The sequence below is a fragment of the Scyliorhinus canicula genome, chromosome 8, assembly GCF_902713615.1.
Source record: "Scyliorhinus canicula chromosome 8, sScyCan1.1, whole genome shotgun sequence".
NCBI classification, from domain to species: domain Eukaryota; kingdom Metazoa; phylum Chordata; class Chondrichthyes; order Carcharhiniformes; family Scyliorhinidae; genus Scyliorhinus; species Scyliorhinus canicula.
Window position 1 is genome coordinate 67,605,805 of NC_052153.1, and position 14,304 is coordinate 67,620,108.

At 41.7% G+C, this 14,304-nt stretch overlaps 1 protein-coding gene across 1 annotated transcript in view; it reads right to left on the reverse strand.

The window, feature by feature from the left end:
- Positions 1-6,082: 6,082 nt before the first annotated feature.
- The window catches only part of LOC119970306 (fibrillin-2), a 433,007-nt gene continuing 424,785 nt past the window's right edge, over positions 6,083-14,304 (reverse strand). Inside the window, exons 63-65 of the mRNA XM_038804706.1 lie at positions 12,243-12,474; positions 9,112-9,283; positions 6,083-7,759 (exon numbers count right to left, since the gene is read on the reverse strand). Of these exons, the coding sequence (XP_038660634.1) occupies positions 7,385-7,759; positions 9,112-9,283; positions 12,243-12,474 (779 nt within the window). The 3' untranslated portion in view covers positions 6,083-7,384. The remainder of the gene's footprint in view (positions 7,760-9,111; positions 9,284-12,242; positions 12,475-14,304) is intronic.

Consider the following 14,304-nt stretch of genomic DNA (forward strand, 5'->3'; position numbering starts at 1 on the left):
TCACTCCTTTGTTGCTAGCATAATGGTAGTGACAGTGCAGTCAAAATCAAAGTGCCCAAATATAACATACGTATTGTCTAGAAATAGCCACACTCGGATGCATGAAAAAGCCAGATTTCCTGCCCCTTTGAATGAAACTTCTGAACAGGGTACTGTTATTACAGGACATGGGATAAATAAGTAAACGTTTGGCAATTCCTGTAACTTGATAAACCATGAGTATGTTACTGAAGACATATCTAAGCATGGATTAGTTAGGGAGTCGCTACCACAAAGTAACATTTTAATGATTATTTTGACAAATATCAGGCTTATTTCCTCGGGGTGAAACTGCTTTCATACTGTTCATAATAACGATGTTATATGATTGTGTAACATTTTTCTATGAGCTCCACTTTAACTGGGTTAAAAACACATCAATGTGGCCACCTAAAATGGCGTCCAGCAAGGGATGCTGGGAAAAGGCATAGACAACCAGGTTGCAGGGTACATCAAACAAAGGCAGAAAAAGGCTTTACAGACTTCAAACAATTTCACAGGTTGATGCCAATAACATAAGCAAAAGGCCATTTCCAGGCCACCAACAGGGTCAATAGAACTGTCCTGTTAAGCACACTTGTTTACCACAGCGGCACCTGACTTCCTTATTTGGAAAGCTTACATGCATTGAAAACCTTCAAGCATGGCCACTGAGTGCCCACCCCAAAACTGATGTGACAGCCCCTGATTGGACTTGATCGATCAGACTGATCGAGCCCTGATCAATTGATTGACAAATGACCCAGAGACCGCCCACCAAAAGAGTCACGAAATTCAAACAGCATACAAGTTACTGCACGGAATCATTCTTTCTCTTGAGCAGCAGTAACCAACAACGGTGACTTCCACCGGCCGACGAAGATCATCCACACTACTGACAGAAGGAAGACCAGAATCAGAAGAGAACCTGATTGATAACTAACAGAGGACTACAAGACCGGAACTACAGATAACAGGCCTGCATCTGCCTAGCACTTGTCGGTCACTGCCAAGTTAAGATCTTGGAACTTTTGGTGTATAGTGTAACCTTAAACTGAGTCTTATAGTACGGGTTAAGACACATTTTGATTTAGAAAGCGCAACATCAAAGTGATGAATATTATACAATTATGGCCATTTATTTATCATAAATGTCACGGAGAGGAATGTGACCCATAAATGCTAAAATGATATCCTGTGCATGCCATTCTTGCTCTTTAGCCATCAACATTGACCATGGGAATTTGGAAAAAACATGGGTGATCCTCAATGATTCTGATATAGGTTCTATGGCAGAAGGGTTCATATTCAAAGCATCAACCTGCCTTTCTCTCTTCAGATGATGGTTTACTTACTTTTTATGGTATTTCAATTTCCAACATGTTTTATGGGGAAGGGGAGTTTCCCTCTGTAGTGGAAGACAGAGGTAGAGAGTATTTCTAGATATTGAACCGGCCTGCAGAGGGAAATCAGTCACTTGCTCTGATTTGCCCTTTAATTAACTCAGACACAGCTTTGCCTTCCAAATAAAAAAATGTGAGCAGGCTCTCCAAGTTAGAGGACCAATCTGAGGCCTTCCAGCTTGAAGGGAATATAGTTTGTGGTGGAAGATAGGTGAGTGTGAGGGCATGTCAAAATGGTGAAAATTGCCAGAAACAGGAATGGGGCCTGGAATTCTGCAGTCCAGCCCCACTTGCCATTTTTAACAGCATCCCAACTTGGCTCAACTCTTAAAAAATCCAGGCCTTGATCTCAGTTGTTGTTGCTCTCCCTACATCTCTCCCTCCTCTACTTGGTAGCAAAAAAAGGCTCCTTATTATGACATGGTTGTGCAGCATGCAGAGTACCACGACAACTGTTGGCACACATGTATCTGAACAGCTAAGGGATCTTCCAGCAATGTCCATGATTGAAATTGTTATTATGTGGTAGCATGGTTCTCATTGTATGGAGGCTGCATACATTTGCATTGGTTGTGAATTGAAATCATGAACCTTATTGTCAACGGATAACCCTATTTACCCTGTAACCCACCATATGGTTTGCTGTGGCGGTTGAAATGCAGCTGGTACAGTGGACGAATGAAGATTTTGCCTTCTGCCAGGATACTGGGAATTAATCTACATCATTCACTGCATGTGATCACACATCAGCTAGATGTTAAGGGAGTATGAAGCAGAGTTCAGACCAGGTTGTCGGCAAAGCATCCTAGCAAACATTTGCGCTCACTTTATCTCCTTGCCTCTGGCAAGAGAAAATGAAATTAAGGTAGCTCTCTTTGAATTAAGTGCCCGAGTGACCTCCCTTACGCAATGGTAACTGCAATGTGTTGCTAATATCTTGAGAGCAGAAATCACCAGATGCAAAAAAGTTCATCACCATTGTCACCTTCATTCTCGCAGTCCTTGCCCTGATTTGAGGCTTCAGTTGTGGTTGCAGCAGATGGAGGATTTCAGTGAGGACCACCGTAGTGAGGTCCTCCCTGAGGTTTAGCTAGGTGAATAGATCAGTGAACATAGGATCCTGATGAGAGACCTCTTTCCCCCTTCAACCCCACTTCTCCGCCCTCTTCCAGAAACTTGTCCTGCTCTATGTAATCTCTCCTCATTTTCCAGGTCAGACTCAATTCCAAGAGGAAACCGTATTCATGTACCCATATCTAGGAATCACTAATTTATGCAGAATCTTAGCAAAATGTCCTTCAACATTTTCCATATGACTGCCTGTAGACATTTAAAAGTTTCCATTCATATGGAACGTACCAAAATTATAGAAACAATCAAAAGAAATCAACCAGTAGCTAACCTGTAAATAGTTGATGCTCACTTTAAACAGAACTGGTAGCGAGTCCTCCATGTTAGTTGTGTTGGCTGGAGTGCTAAGCTCCAAAATGGCAGAGCTATAGTCAAGTAATGTCATAGCACTGATTGATGTTATGATTTACTTGCCTTCTGCATCTGCGGTGAATGTATAGTGTACACGTTAACACTTGCACTAACAAGGCATCCAACATGCTTCATGTCAAGCGTGCACATGCACCACAAACACTTTTTCAGTCCTTCAATAAAAGGGAACTAGCAAGTCCAATTTCTTGCCCAATGGCTTTGGTCTTTATGTTGAGAAAGACTCACCAAGACTGGATGTCGATAAACAATGTCACAATAATGGGAAGCTGAAGGGAAGTGGTGAAAAGAGGGAACTGGCTGTTTTTAGGATATGGTGAGTAGCTGACTCCAAAGGTAATGCCATCAAGATGTTCCATATAGATGAAAATAGCTATATCTTTTTTTAAAATTTAGAGTACCCAAATAATTTTTTCCAATTAAGGGGCGATTTAGCGTAGCCAATCCACTTAGCCTGCACATCTTTGGGTTGTAGGGGCGAAACCCACGCAAACACGGGAGAATGTGCAAACTCCACATGGACAGTGACTCAGAGGCAGCATCGAATCTGGGACCTCGGCGCCGTGAGGCTACAGGGCTAACCCACTGCGCCACCATGCTGCCCTGAATAGCTATATCTTTGATAGGGAGGGAAATAGAAGTAATTGCTAAACATGTGCTGGCTATGTTTGAATGTCTAAGGGTAGAATCATGCAAGTGGTCTCCAATGGAGCTTAGTGCTGAGGTGGATGGGTTGGTAAACCATGACAAATGCTACAGAGAAGATTAGGAAAGATGCAGCACCATTGTCACAACACAGAGGATGCCAATCATAACTTTGATAAAGGCAATTATGAAGTTGTGAGAAGGGAATAGCTTGTTTCTGGGGAGAGCCAAAAGGATATTATGAGAGATGGAGCTGATTCACAAGGAAATGACTTTTCCAAGAACCTTCGAAAGGAATGGAAGGTTAGAAATCAGAAAATAAATGATGATGGAGAAGTACTAGTTTAAAGAAGTAGTCAGTTGTAGAGATGTGCTGGCTACGGTTATCCTTGCCCTTGAGATAGTTCTGGAATATTGGATGGTTTCACCTGAGAACAAAATGTTTGATGATGTCTACAGTTCTAGATGCTCAGCCAGCTGTACAGCAGGTCTTCCTTAGACTTTAGGGAGTGAGTAAGTAACAGGAGATAATCACGGTTATACAGCTAACAAAAGCATTATTTAGCAAATGAATAGCTCAATCAAGTTCATCTGACGCTGCAGAGGACAATCCAAGATCCTTTGCACATTAAGTGGTGGAGAACAATATTCTGAGCAGGACATTTAGTTCCTTCCTGGGGCATCTATGGAAAACTGCTGAAGTAGCTTAGTAATCTGTAAGATTATTTATATAAACTCTCAACCTGATTCTTTTCTATAGATGGAACTTAAGTAGTCAACTCGGCTGTACAGTTTGTGTGCATATTTTGCAAAGTTTGACTGGGTAAGTACAACTGTGCATGGGTAAAAAACATAACATGTGGACTGTTTTCTGTGTACAAAACGTCTTTCTGCGCAATCCATCTATTTTGCTGCCTTTGCTGGAGGAAGTAGATTCTTCCCTTGAACAGAAGACTTATTTTTAATCTGTCCTTGGAAGTTGACCAGAAAGCCTGTGGGTGGTTGCATGAATAGAACGCCTGAGGCAATTAAGAGATTATGGAGCCTGGATGGTACAATGACTTATTGGGAAAAATATTTCAGATTTTTAAAAAAATCACTGTTCGCAAATTAATTGAAACTGCATGAAAATGTGACAGCCACAAACAACAAAGTTGACAATAATGTCACTAAAAACTCCCTATTGCAAAGTAGACCACACATTGTGCTCATCAAATGTGATAGATATCGAGTCAGCACAATCTTGGCCACTGTACTAGTGGTACTAAATGAAACTTCTGGAGTTGAAGCCACTTTTGGCGAAGTTTGTTTGTCTCTGGAAATTTCCCGTTTTCCTGAGCAATTTGAAAGAAACTACAGCCCCTTACTGTAGTAACATAAAACCTGATTGAGACTTACCTCCAGTATGGTTGTACAGAGCCAGCTTAATGAAATTAACTATATGTTTGGACAAATTTTCATAACATTTCTCTCACAGATAATTCCATAATCAACAACTTACTTTCTTCTTTTATAAATTGAACATTAGTGTCAGTGAATCAGTTCCTTTACTTGGCCCATGTACCGGTAATTACTGGTGTTGAAGTTGGATCATTACCATACTTTGAAGCGCAACTATATGCGTGTTTACCTGGACCCTCTGGACACTTGCCTGGACAGAGGTGACAGTACAGGAGTTAGGATTTCAGTAAGGCAACTGAATATCTTGGAAGAATTTTGATTGATGCAAGGGGAGATTATCTGTGGAATTCATACTAATAATTCTTCCCTTGGTTGTACATGATGATGTGGAATGGAACTTGGCTGATGGATCTGGTTGGCATCATCAAGCAAGCATTTCCTATCCATTGTTTCCTATCTGACACGTGAGTGTACAAGCTGTCCCATGTTCACTGAATCAAAGCTATGTTCTTGTGTAACCAGGAACATCTTACTACGAATTGAATGTTCATCTAATTTGCATTGAAACTTTAGAAAGTTTTATGTTTTAGAACAGTCTGGTGATGGCGGAAGATAAGGTCGACAGATGATTTGGTAGCTGTTCAGGTCCATGAGCTTGCATTAGCTAGCAACCATGTGGTGGAAGTCAAAATGAGTTTATCTTACTGCTGCAGGGCACAGCGGGCCTCGGTTAAACAGGGCACTCGTGAAAGCTGTGTGAAAACTCTACAAACCAAAAACCACATAAAAGAAAGGAGAATAATGTGTAAGATTTTGAGTACTTCCGCTGTATAACCATGGGACTTTACGGAAAGATTTGAATTTTTTTCTCTACAAACAAAAAAGTGGTTGTCAAAGACTGCCAATTGTGTGGGAGACAGCAGAGGTTTACTGCCAATAAAAAGAACCATAAATGCACGCCAGAATAGGGCTTTTTAAACCATAGGAAGGGGGTAGAAGCAGCTTACTGGTGAGGACACAATATTCTTAAAGGGCAATGTCACTAGTCTCTGGTCACCCTCCACAGTGAGACGATGGTAATATTCTACTTGCATGCACAAGCTCGACAAATGCAGTTGGTTGCACATGCCACATTTATTATTTGGTGCTCTCGATGAGCAAGTATATACATTGCTCCTGTTTTAAACCTACACGTGCTTACAAGTAACACATTTAGTCACTTAAAATCTATATAACCCAAAATAATAAGCTTTATTGTAAGAAAAGTTGTTGGCATACTGATACTCTCAAATCTACAGGATGAAGCATCCCATAACAAAATGTTCCTTTTTCAGTTCTTGTTTTTAGAATTTTATACAAATCTTTCTTCTCCCTTCTAAATAAAATGCCATTTTGTGCTAAGAAATCTTCAATGCAAATGTGTCTTTAGACAAAACAGATATGTATTAAAATTAGGCTCATTTCCGTGCTGTTACAAACAGGGAGGTACTAACTTTTACAAACTCAGATTTGTTTTCTTGTATTTTCACAAGAACCAATTGTTGACCAATATACCCCTGATATAGAACACATTTGTACAGTATATAAAAAGAAGACATTACAATCTTCGAGTTAGCAACTAGCAGGCATTCAATGTGCACACATTATCTTTTATACATGAAATACAAATGGAAATATAAAACGATGTAAAATGCTGCACAAATCATGATGTACTGAAACAGAGATTCCAATGCCAGTTACTTGCTGATGAGATCTAGTTTTGGTTGTACAGTACGCTGACCCTGATAGAATAAATATCATTAGCACCAGTTTTCTGTACAAGCACCATGAAAGTACACATTTGCTGCTGTCTTTAAACATGCAGGTGAAAAAATATAACCCATTTTGTTCTGGGCTCTGGTACCAGTTATCTATCAAATATTGCACCACTTGAAAGGGAAGGATTTGTGGTGATTGAAATGGTTCCTCTGAGAATGCCCTATCGTATACAGTACAGTCTGACTTAGCATTGCATATTGATATTAATATGATATGAACAGTTACATAATATTATCTGTAATCCAGAGAAATGGCTCATTATGTTGCTATGGGTCTACATTATTAGAAGCCATTTACATTCACGCACACCGCACACACACTCTCATGTAAAATATGAGCTCACTGACTGAGGCGATTGAGGTGATATTAAATATACAGCAACCATGACTGAGGTTATATGGAATACTGTTAACATGGCAGTGTGGAGAAACCCATTTATGGAAAGAAGGGCCACGCAGTCTTGGCGAGAACATGAAGATACGATGTCCATAACGTAGAATCACAGCCCTTGACCTGTGAAAGCTTTTTGAAAGTGGACATATTTTTGGAGATAATTAAAGGAATAATTTTGAATAGAAGCAATGCAAGTCTCAGATAGTTTAATGAAGCTGGATCTGTAGTCTCATTTTGAGCGCTTCTCCCAGCTCACCGATGAGGTAGTCATTGTCTTTTTTATCTTCCAGTTTCTGCAGTGTTTTTTTCTTATACAGAGGAATACTGGTGATTTCCAGTGTGTAAGTACCTTCCAGAGGCCTCCTCTTGGTCAAATGCAGGTAGCTCAAACCATCCTTTTGGTGGATACGAAAGTAGTTGTTGTCATTTCCGTAGGAGATAACATAGCGAACGTGATTGTAGAGTGGTTCAATAGCTGGCACAAATTCTAAAATATGATTCTTGTGGTGCAGCTCTGAGATAGTTAGATTCATTTTGACTGGGCTGTCCATATCCAGGCTAGCCAAACTAATCTGTTGATCCTAGCATCAAAATAAATAGCAAGAGAGCATTAGTAATTAGTGCATATTAGAATGGTTCATTTGTGTCACTGGGATGCCTCAAATAGGCTGCAAAGAGAATCAATGTTTGAATGCTCTCTGGACATGAAATCCCTTTATTTTGATGGATCCATTAGTGTACATTTTTCATTTCCTTTATCACCAAGTGACCTGGGCTGCATTGATTTCTAAGTTTCATTTGTGGGGGATTTTGCTGGGAGTTTCCTGCCGGCTTTGCCAGCAAGTTCCCCACCCCTATCTAACGACACTTAGGGCGAAATTTTCCCAAAAGGAAACAAAGTCCCCCAGCAAGCAAGTTTAGCCGCATGTTTCCCGGCGCTAGCAGTGCCAAGAAACACATGGCTATTCAACACGTCCCGCTTTGAATAAGGGTTCTGAATAGGGAACACACAGCCAAGGCCACAAATAGCCCCGCTTTGTACAGTGGGGAGCTCCTCTCGCCAGAACACCCCAATGTAGCGAGAGATTGGGCCGCCAATTTTAAATGCCGTCCCGATTTCCGAGGCCCCCAAAACGATCCCCCCCCCCCCCCCCCCCCCACCCAATCCAAAGGCAATATAGGAACCCCCCCCAACACACATGCCAGGCAACCCTGGCCCAATCGCACACGCTCACAATATACCATCTTGGCACCTTGGCAGTGCCAACCTGGCAGTCACCTGGGCACCTTGAAAGTGCCAGGCTGGTACTGTCAGGGCGGCACCATCACTGCCAGAGCACCACCCTGCTCAAAGGGCATGCAACTGGGAGCCTCTGATCCCCTTGGAGACCCCCACAAATGCCGTTCCATCTGGTCCCCATTTGTGCAGACAGCTAGTCTCATTTTAAATATGCAGTTTCCCGAGGTACTTGGGGCATTGGGATCTACGCCCTTCGCCTCGGAGACCTTGAGCGAGCACTGTTCAGTACTGGTCTCCACAAATGGGGAACGGACAGAACGGGACTCATGGGGGTTTCCCAGGGGATTGGAGGTCACCAGGTCACCCTAAACTCCTCTGCATGCCGTTTGGGCAGGGTTGTACCCTGGTGATACCTGGGAACTTGCACACTGGCAGTGCTAGCCCCCCACAGTGCGTTAAGGCTTGGGGGGAGGTTAGGGGTTGCTTTGGGGCTCCAGAGATCAGGAGTCCATTTAAAAATGGCATCATTTTCTCTCACTACACTGAGGAGTTCCGGCGAGCGCTCACTGTGGGACTTTGTTCCCATTTTGTTAAATCCCGCCCAGAATCTCTAAATCCTTAATTCGAATTTAATTATTTTATATGAAGACAAAAAATGTTACTGTTCAGTTTATTTACAAATGAAATAGTTACCTGTTCAGGCTCTGTACTATTGGCACTTCTTCTCTTTCTGCCACCATTCTTGGAGTAGCCATTAATTTTACATTCATAGCAAGTTTCATGTGATAAAAGATTTTCATCATCAGGATCTCCACCAAAAGGCAGATATTGGCCTTTATTGAATCCCATGCCAGAGACACAATGGCTATGGAGTAAATTATAAAGAAGATTAGAAATCAAAACAATGTATGGAATTTAAAATCAGAACTGCCATTATGCATTAAATTTTAACTGATTCAAAACCTATCCACTTGTAAAGAGTCAAAATTGGGTCCTATACTTCAGTTAGTTATAAACATTCATTTCTTTCAACAGTATTTGTTATGCTATTTCTGTTTCTTTTTCTCTCACACTTCACTCTCTTCCTTTTGCTCTGTATCTGTCCCCTGGTATTGTCTAAGACCCATGCGAGTAGTGTCAGTTGCTAATGCCTGGGTCTTCATGTTGCTTGTAACAAATGTTAGTAAACTCACTTTTGAGTTGCAGGTAAACTACATGCGATTCATGCAGTGGGAACTGGCAGCACAGCCTTATTGTAATATTTAAACAGCTCCAATATATTTACAGCACACATTAACATTTTCAGGTTGATATTTGGCAAAATGTTGGTCAATTGGGTTAATTCAATCTGTAACTTTGGCTCCGGACATTGGGATTTCCTCCCTAAACTCCTCTGCATCCTGCAACTCCCTCTCTTTATTTTATACCCCTCCTTGAAACTCAACGCTGTGACCATGCTCATGGTCAGCCCTTTTAATATCTCCTTTTTTGGATCTGTACCCATTTTTTTGATTATGCTTCTTTGAAGCTTTTCTATGTAAAAAATGCTATATAAATCAAACTGTTGTGGTTATGGCCAGGAATTGGTGCATCTGGGTCTTGGCCAAGTTTGCGTCTGTTCCAATAGACTCCTGCTGATTTTATACCAGTAGTCTGTTGGAACAGTCATAGATTTCTGGGTCCTGCATATTACTGTCAGCAGAAGTACAGGTTTCTGTTTTTAAGACATATTAGGAATAGTACAGTGCTTTGGGCTAAAAGAATGAGGCAGAGAAAAGGAAGTTGGTTGAAGTTTGTATTTGAAATTGCTAAATCTACGTAAATCTCTTAAACGTACAAAATAAATGTGACATTGCACTTTGATTTTTCTCATAAAAAATGAACAGTGTACGTCTGGCAAGTGTCTACCAACTTAGATTCCATATAAAGAAATAAATTATTTCAGAACCACATGAATATGTTTCTATTCTGTCGGCTCATACAGACCTCTTCACTAAATTTCAATATCATGATTCCCCAGTTATGAAGAATTTGATTTATGGCATAAATACACAAACAAATATTGGGGCAAAAGACTGCACCAAACATAAACAGATTTTCAGAGTGGGGAGATAAATAGCAAATTTAATTCAGTATAGGGGAGCACGAGGTGAATCATTTTGGGAGGGAAAATAAAGAGTTCATGTACTCGTTGGATGATTACCAGTATGGTCGCAGGTTTGCTTTTTGCAACATCACTACAGGGCCTTACACTGCTTCTGATGTGTGGCCTTCACTGTCAGCCACATCTTGTGCGGCATAATTTGAGGGAAGGTTGTACCCAGTGCATTACTTGAGCGAGCCAGGAGACATTGATTTAGCACCATCCTGGTGTCATGTTGTTCAACTTTCTGATCTGATGCTAGGACCCCAAATTTGGGCAATGAATGTGCAGACAATGAGTTCACTGTTCACTCAAAATAAAACATTGGCCCTGCACTAGCATTACCAAAGGACCAGGCACCCTAATTATAGGTAAAGTAAATATTTTGAACATTCTTTTAATTAAAGAGTGACTGGAAGTACTCTGCATTTTGGAGGCGTTGCAGTGAGCTCCTCTCGAATTGCCAGAGTTACACCCTTACTGGGGAGGGGTGGGCTGTGACTGGGGTAGAGGAATAGGTGACCTGTCCACACAAAGGCTGCAGCAGGGGCTGTGCCTCTGGGTCTTTAAGTTGCTGGGGACATGGAACAGAAACTGTGGAGGGGACAAGCTCCACCATCCCCTCCACCAACTTGCAGCCGTACTCTTCCATGTTCCTTGAGAGTTACAGGAGGCAGTCTGGCAGGCTTATTGATGAACCCAGTATTTTAGTATGCGCGCCTATGCGTATGTCCTTCTGAATACTGTCACATGGAGGTCTTCACCTGAGTCCTTTGTAGCAGCTCTCATCTGCAACGCTATCCTTCTGTGAGCTGGCACATGAACAATCCTTTATCCCTGCACTAGCTGCGCACCACTCTTGCCTGGATAACTCACCGGCTTCTGACCCCGACTGTACTCTAACCTCCATGATATGTGCAGTTCCAGTGTCTGAACTGCTGGCTGCGAGTATCAAATCAAGTGACAGGGCCTCTTCATGGGAGCTTTGCTGTTGATTTCCTTCCTTCTGCGGCTCCTCTGATTGGGGGGGCCATAATTCTTGGGTGTCTGAGAGAAGGAACTCATTAAGGGAAGGCTGGCGTGAGGAGAGGGGGTTTGGGATGGGAAGGAAGAGGCTCAATGGTCACACCGGGTAGCAGCATGAGGGTGTGCTGCGAGTGGAAAAGTCATATGACAGGAACAGGCCATCATCGATAATGTTCTGAGGAATACTAGATACCGCGGGCCCTGTAATGCAGTGAACCATCTGCTCTGTAGGGTTCAGGAGATGCAGATATCCTTGCCCTTCCACTCTGATGCATTCTCATGCTTTCCTGCCTGCTCAGCAGTGCCCAACTCTTCAGGCTGCTGGCAGGATATCGCTCTGGGTGCTTACATTGGCTTGCTGGTTCCCTGGTCAGGCCATTGTCCAATTGGATGGCACTCCCAGTGGAGGGTTTCTTATTTGCTGTGTCCAGGAAGATCTCTACATTGTTAAGACAGCTGTCACCACTGCAGTCAGAACCTGCATTTGTCTCCAGCGGCAGCTGATTTCAAGGATGGAAGGGTTCCATCCATTGAGTTTGATAGAAAACAAAATATAAACAAACAAAAAAACAGATGGAAAACAACTTTTCCAGTTCCACCTGCTTCATATATTACCGGTTCTGGTTAACAATGCATGTAGTAGCTGTGGTCTTACCCTTGTCCTACTCTGTAATATCCAGGTGGGCAGCCACAGAGATAGCCTCCTTCTGTGTTTGAGCAGCCATATGAGCATGGATTCTTGTAGGATGAACATTCATTCACATCATGACAACTACTGGCAAACTCGTCAAAGTTATAGCCAGAAGGGCAGGCACATTTGTAGCTGCCAAGTGTGTTGTAACAGGTTGCAGATCCACAAGAAACTGGATTGGAGCATTCATTCTCATCTAAATGGAAAAGATGTGGCACTTAGAAAATTTGTAAGTTGTAATACAAACTTGCCTGCTCTGATGTTTCAATTGACTCAACCCGATTCCCAGCCGCGTCCTGGGCCTGAATTCTGGACCCACTTAGCTCAGGGCTGCTGCTACACAAAGAGCAACCAAATCTTCCACGACTCTTCACTCATTTGCTGTGATGCTTTACAGGATCCATTATACTGAAATCTGAGGTTCAATGTCTGGAAACTAGTTTCATCATTAAGATACAGGGAATGAACCCTTTGCTTCCCATGCGCTAAAAACTGGATAACATAGAACATAGAACAGTACAGCATAGTACAGGCTCTTCGGCCCTCGATGTTGTGCCGAGCAATGATCACCCCACTCAAACCCACGTATCCACCCCTATACCCGTAACCCAACAACTCCCCCCCTTAACCTTACTATTAGGACACTACGGGCAATTTAGCATGGCCAATCCACCTAACCCGCACATCTTTGGACTGTGGGAGGAAACCGGAGCACCCGGAGGAAACCCACGCACACACGGGGAGGACGTGCAGACTCCGCACAGACAGTGACCCAGCCGGGAATCAAACCTGGGACCCTGGAGCTGTGAAGCATTTATGCTAACCACCATGCTACCGTGCCGCCCATAAGCCAAATGTCTGGACCTGTGCCTTTAACCAATAGGTAAGTACATTTCCTTTATTTATCCAGCAATGTTATTCCTTTGACTGGAATAAAATAACCGGTTTGTTTCATTGAGAAAGCCTGTACATTCAATAGACATGTAAATGTTCATTTTTTTTTGAATATGCACCAATATGTTTACAACCCTTCTTTATTAATGCAACATATACTTTAATCTTGTAGACTGGGTAAATCTAATTTTCAGTAATCTTGTGAATGCATACAAAATAGATATTTCAAGGGACTAATGAATCATCATAATGTGATGGAATTTATATTGAATTTGACAGTGCTAGCAAGACCAGCATTTATTACCCATCCATAATTGCTCTTAAATGAGTGGCTGGCTAGGTCAGCTCAACAGGCAGTCAAAAGTCAGCTACATTAATCTGAATCTCGAGTCATATATAGGTTAGGCCAGGTCATTCCTAAAAGGACATTAATGAACTAGTTGGGTTTTTATGACAATCCAATAGTTACTGATAGTAGCTTTTTATTCCAGATTTATTTATTAATTAATTGAATTTAAATTGCCCAGCTGCTGTGGTGGGATTCAAATTTATGTCTTTGGATCATAAATCCAAACCTTTGGAGTACTAATGCAGTCGCATAATGACTATGTTACTCTCTGAAACAAAGGAAACTATTTAAGTATAAGGGGTGAGTTGCTTAAAGTACATTAGGAAGCTGGATGTAGAGATATGATGAGAGATAAACAATGGTAAATATTTAAAGAATTAATTTATTTTTTCCAACAAATATACATTCCCTTAAAGAATAAAAACCCCTCAGGAAAGTGGTCGAACTGTGACTAACAAGTGGAGTCAAAGAGAGTATTAGATTAATAGAAGAGGCTTGTAATGTTACCAAAAAGAGTTGTATGCTTGAGGATTTGAATATTCAGCAAAGGATGGCCAAGAAATTGATAAAGAATGAGAACACCGGTTCAGAGTAAAGTAGTTAAAGGCACTTTTAAAATTTGCAAAAGAGTTACGTTAAAAGAAAGATATCAGTAAAAGCAAACATGCAGAGCCAGGAGAAAGTCAGAATAAGGAAAAGGAAGAGACATTAAACAAATATGTTGAAGCTCTTTTTGTAGTCGGAGCCAAAAAAATATATTCAGGAAGTGATGGCTGAGCCAAG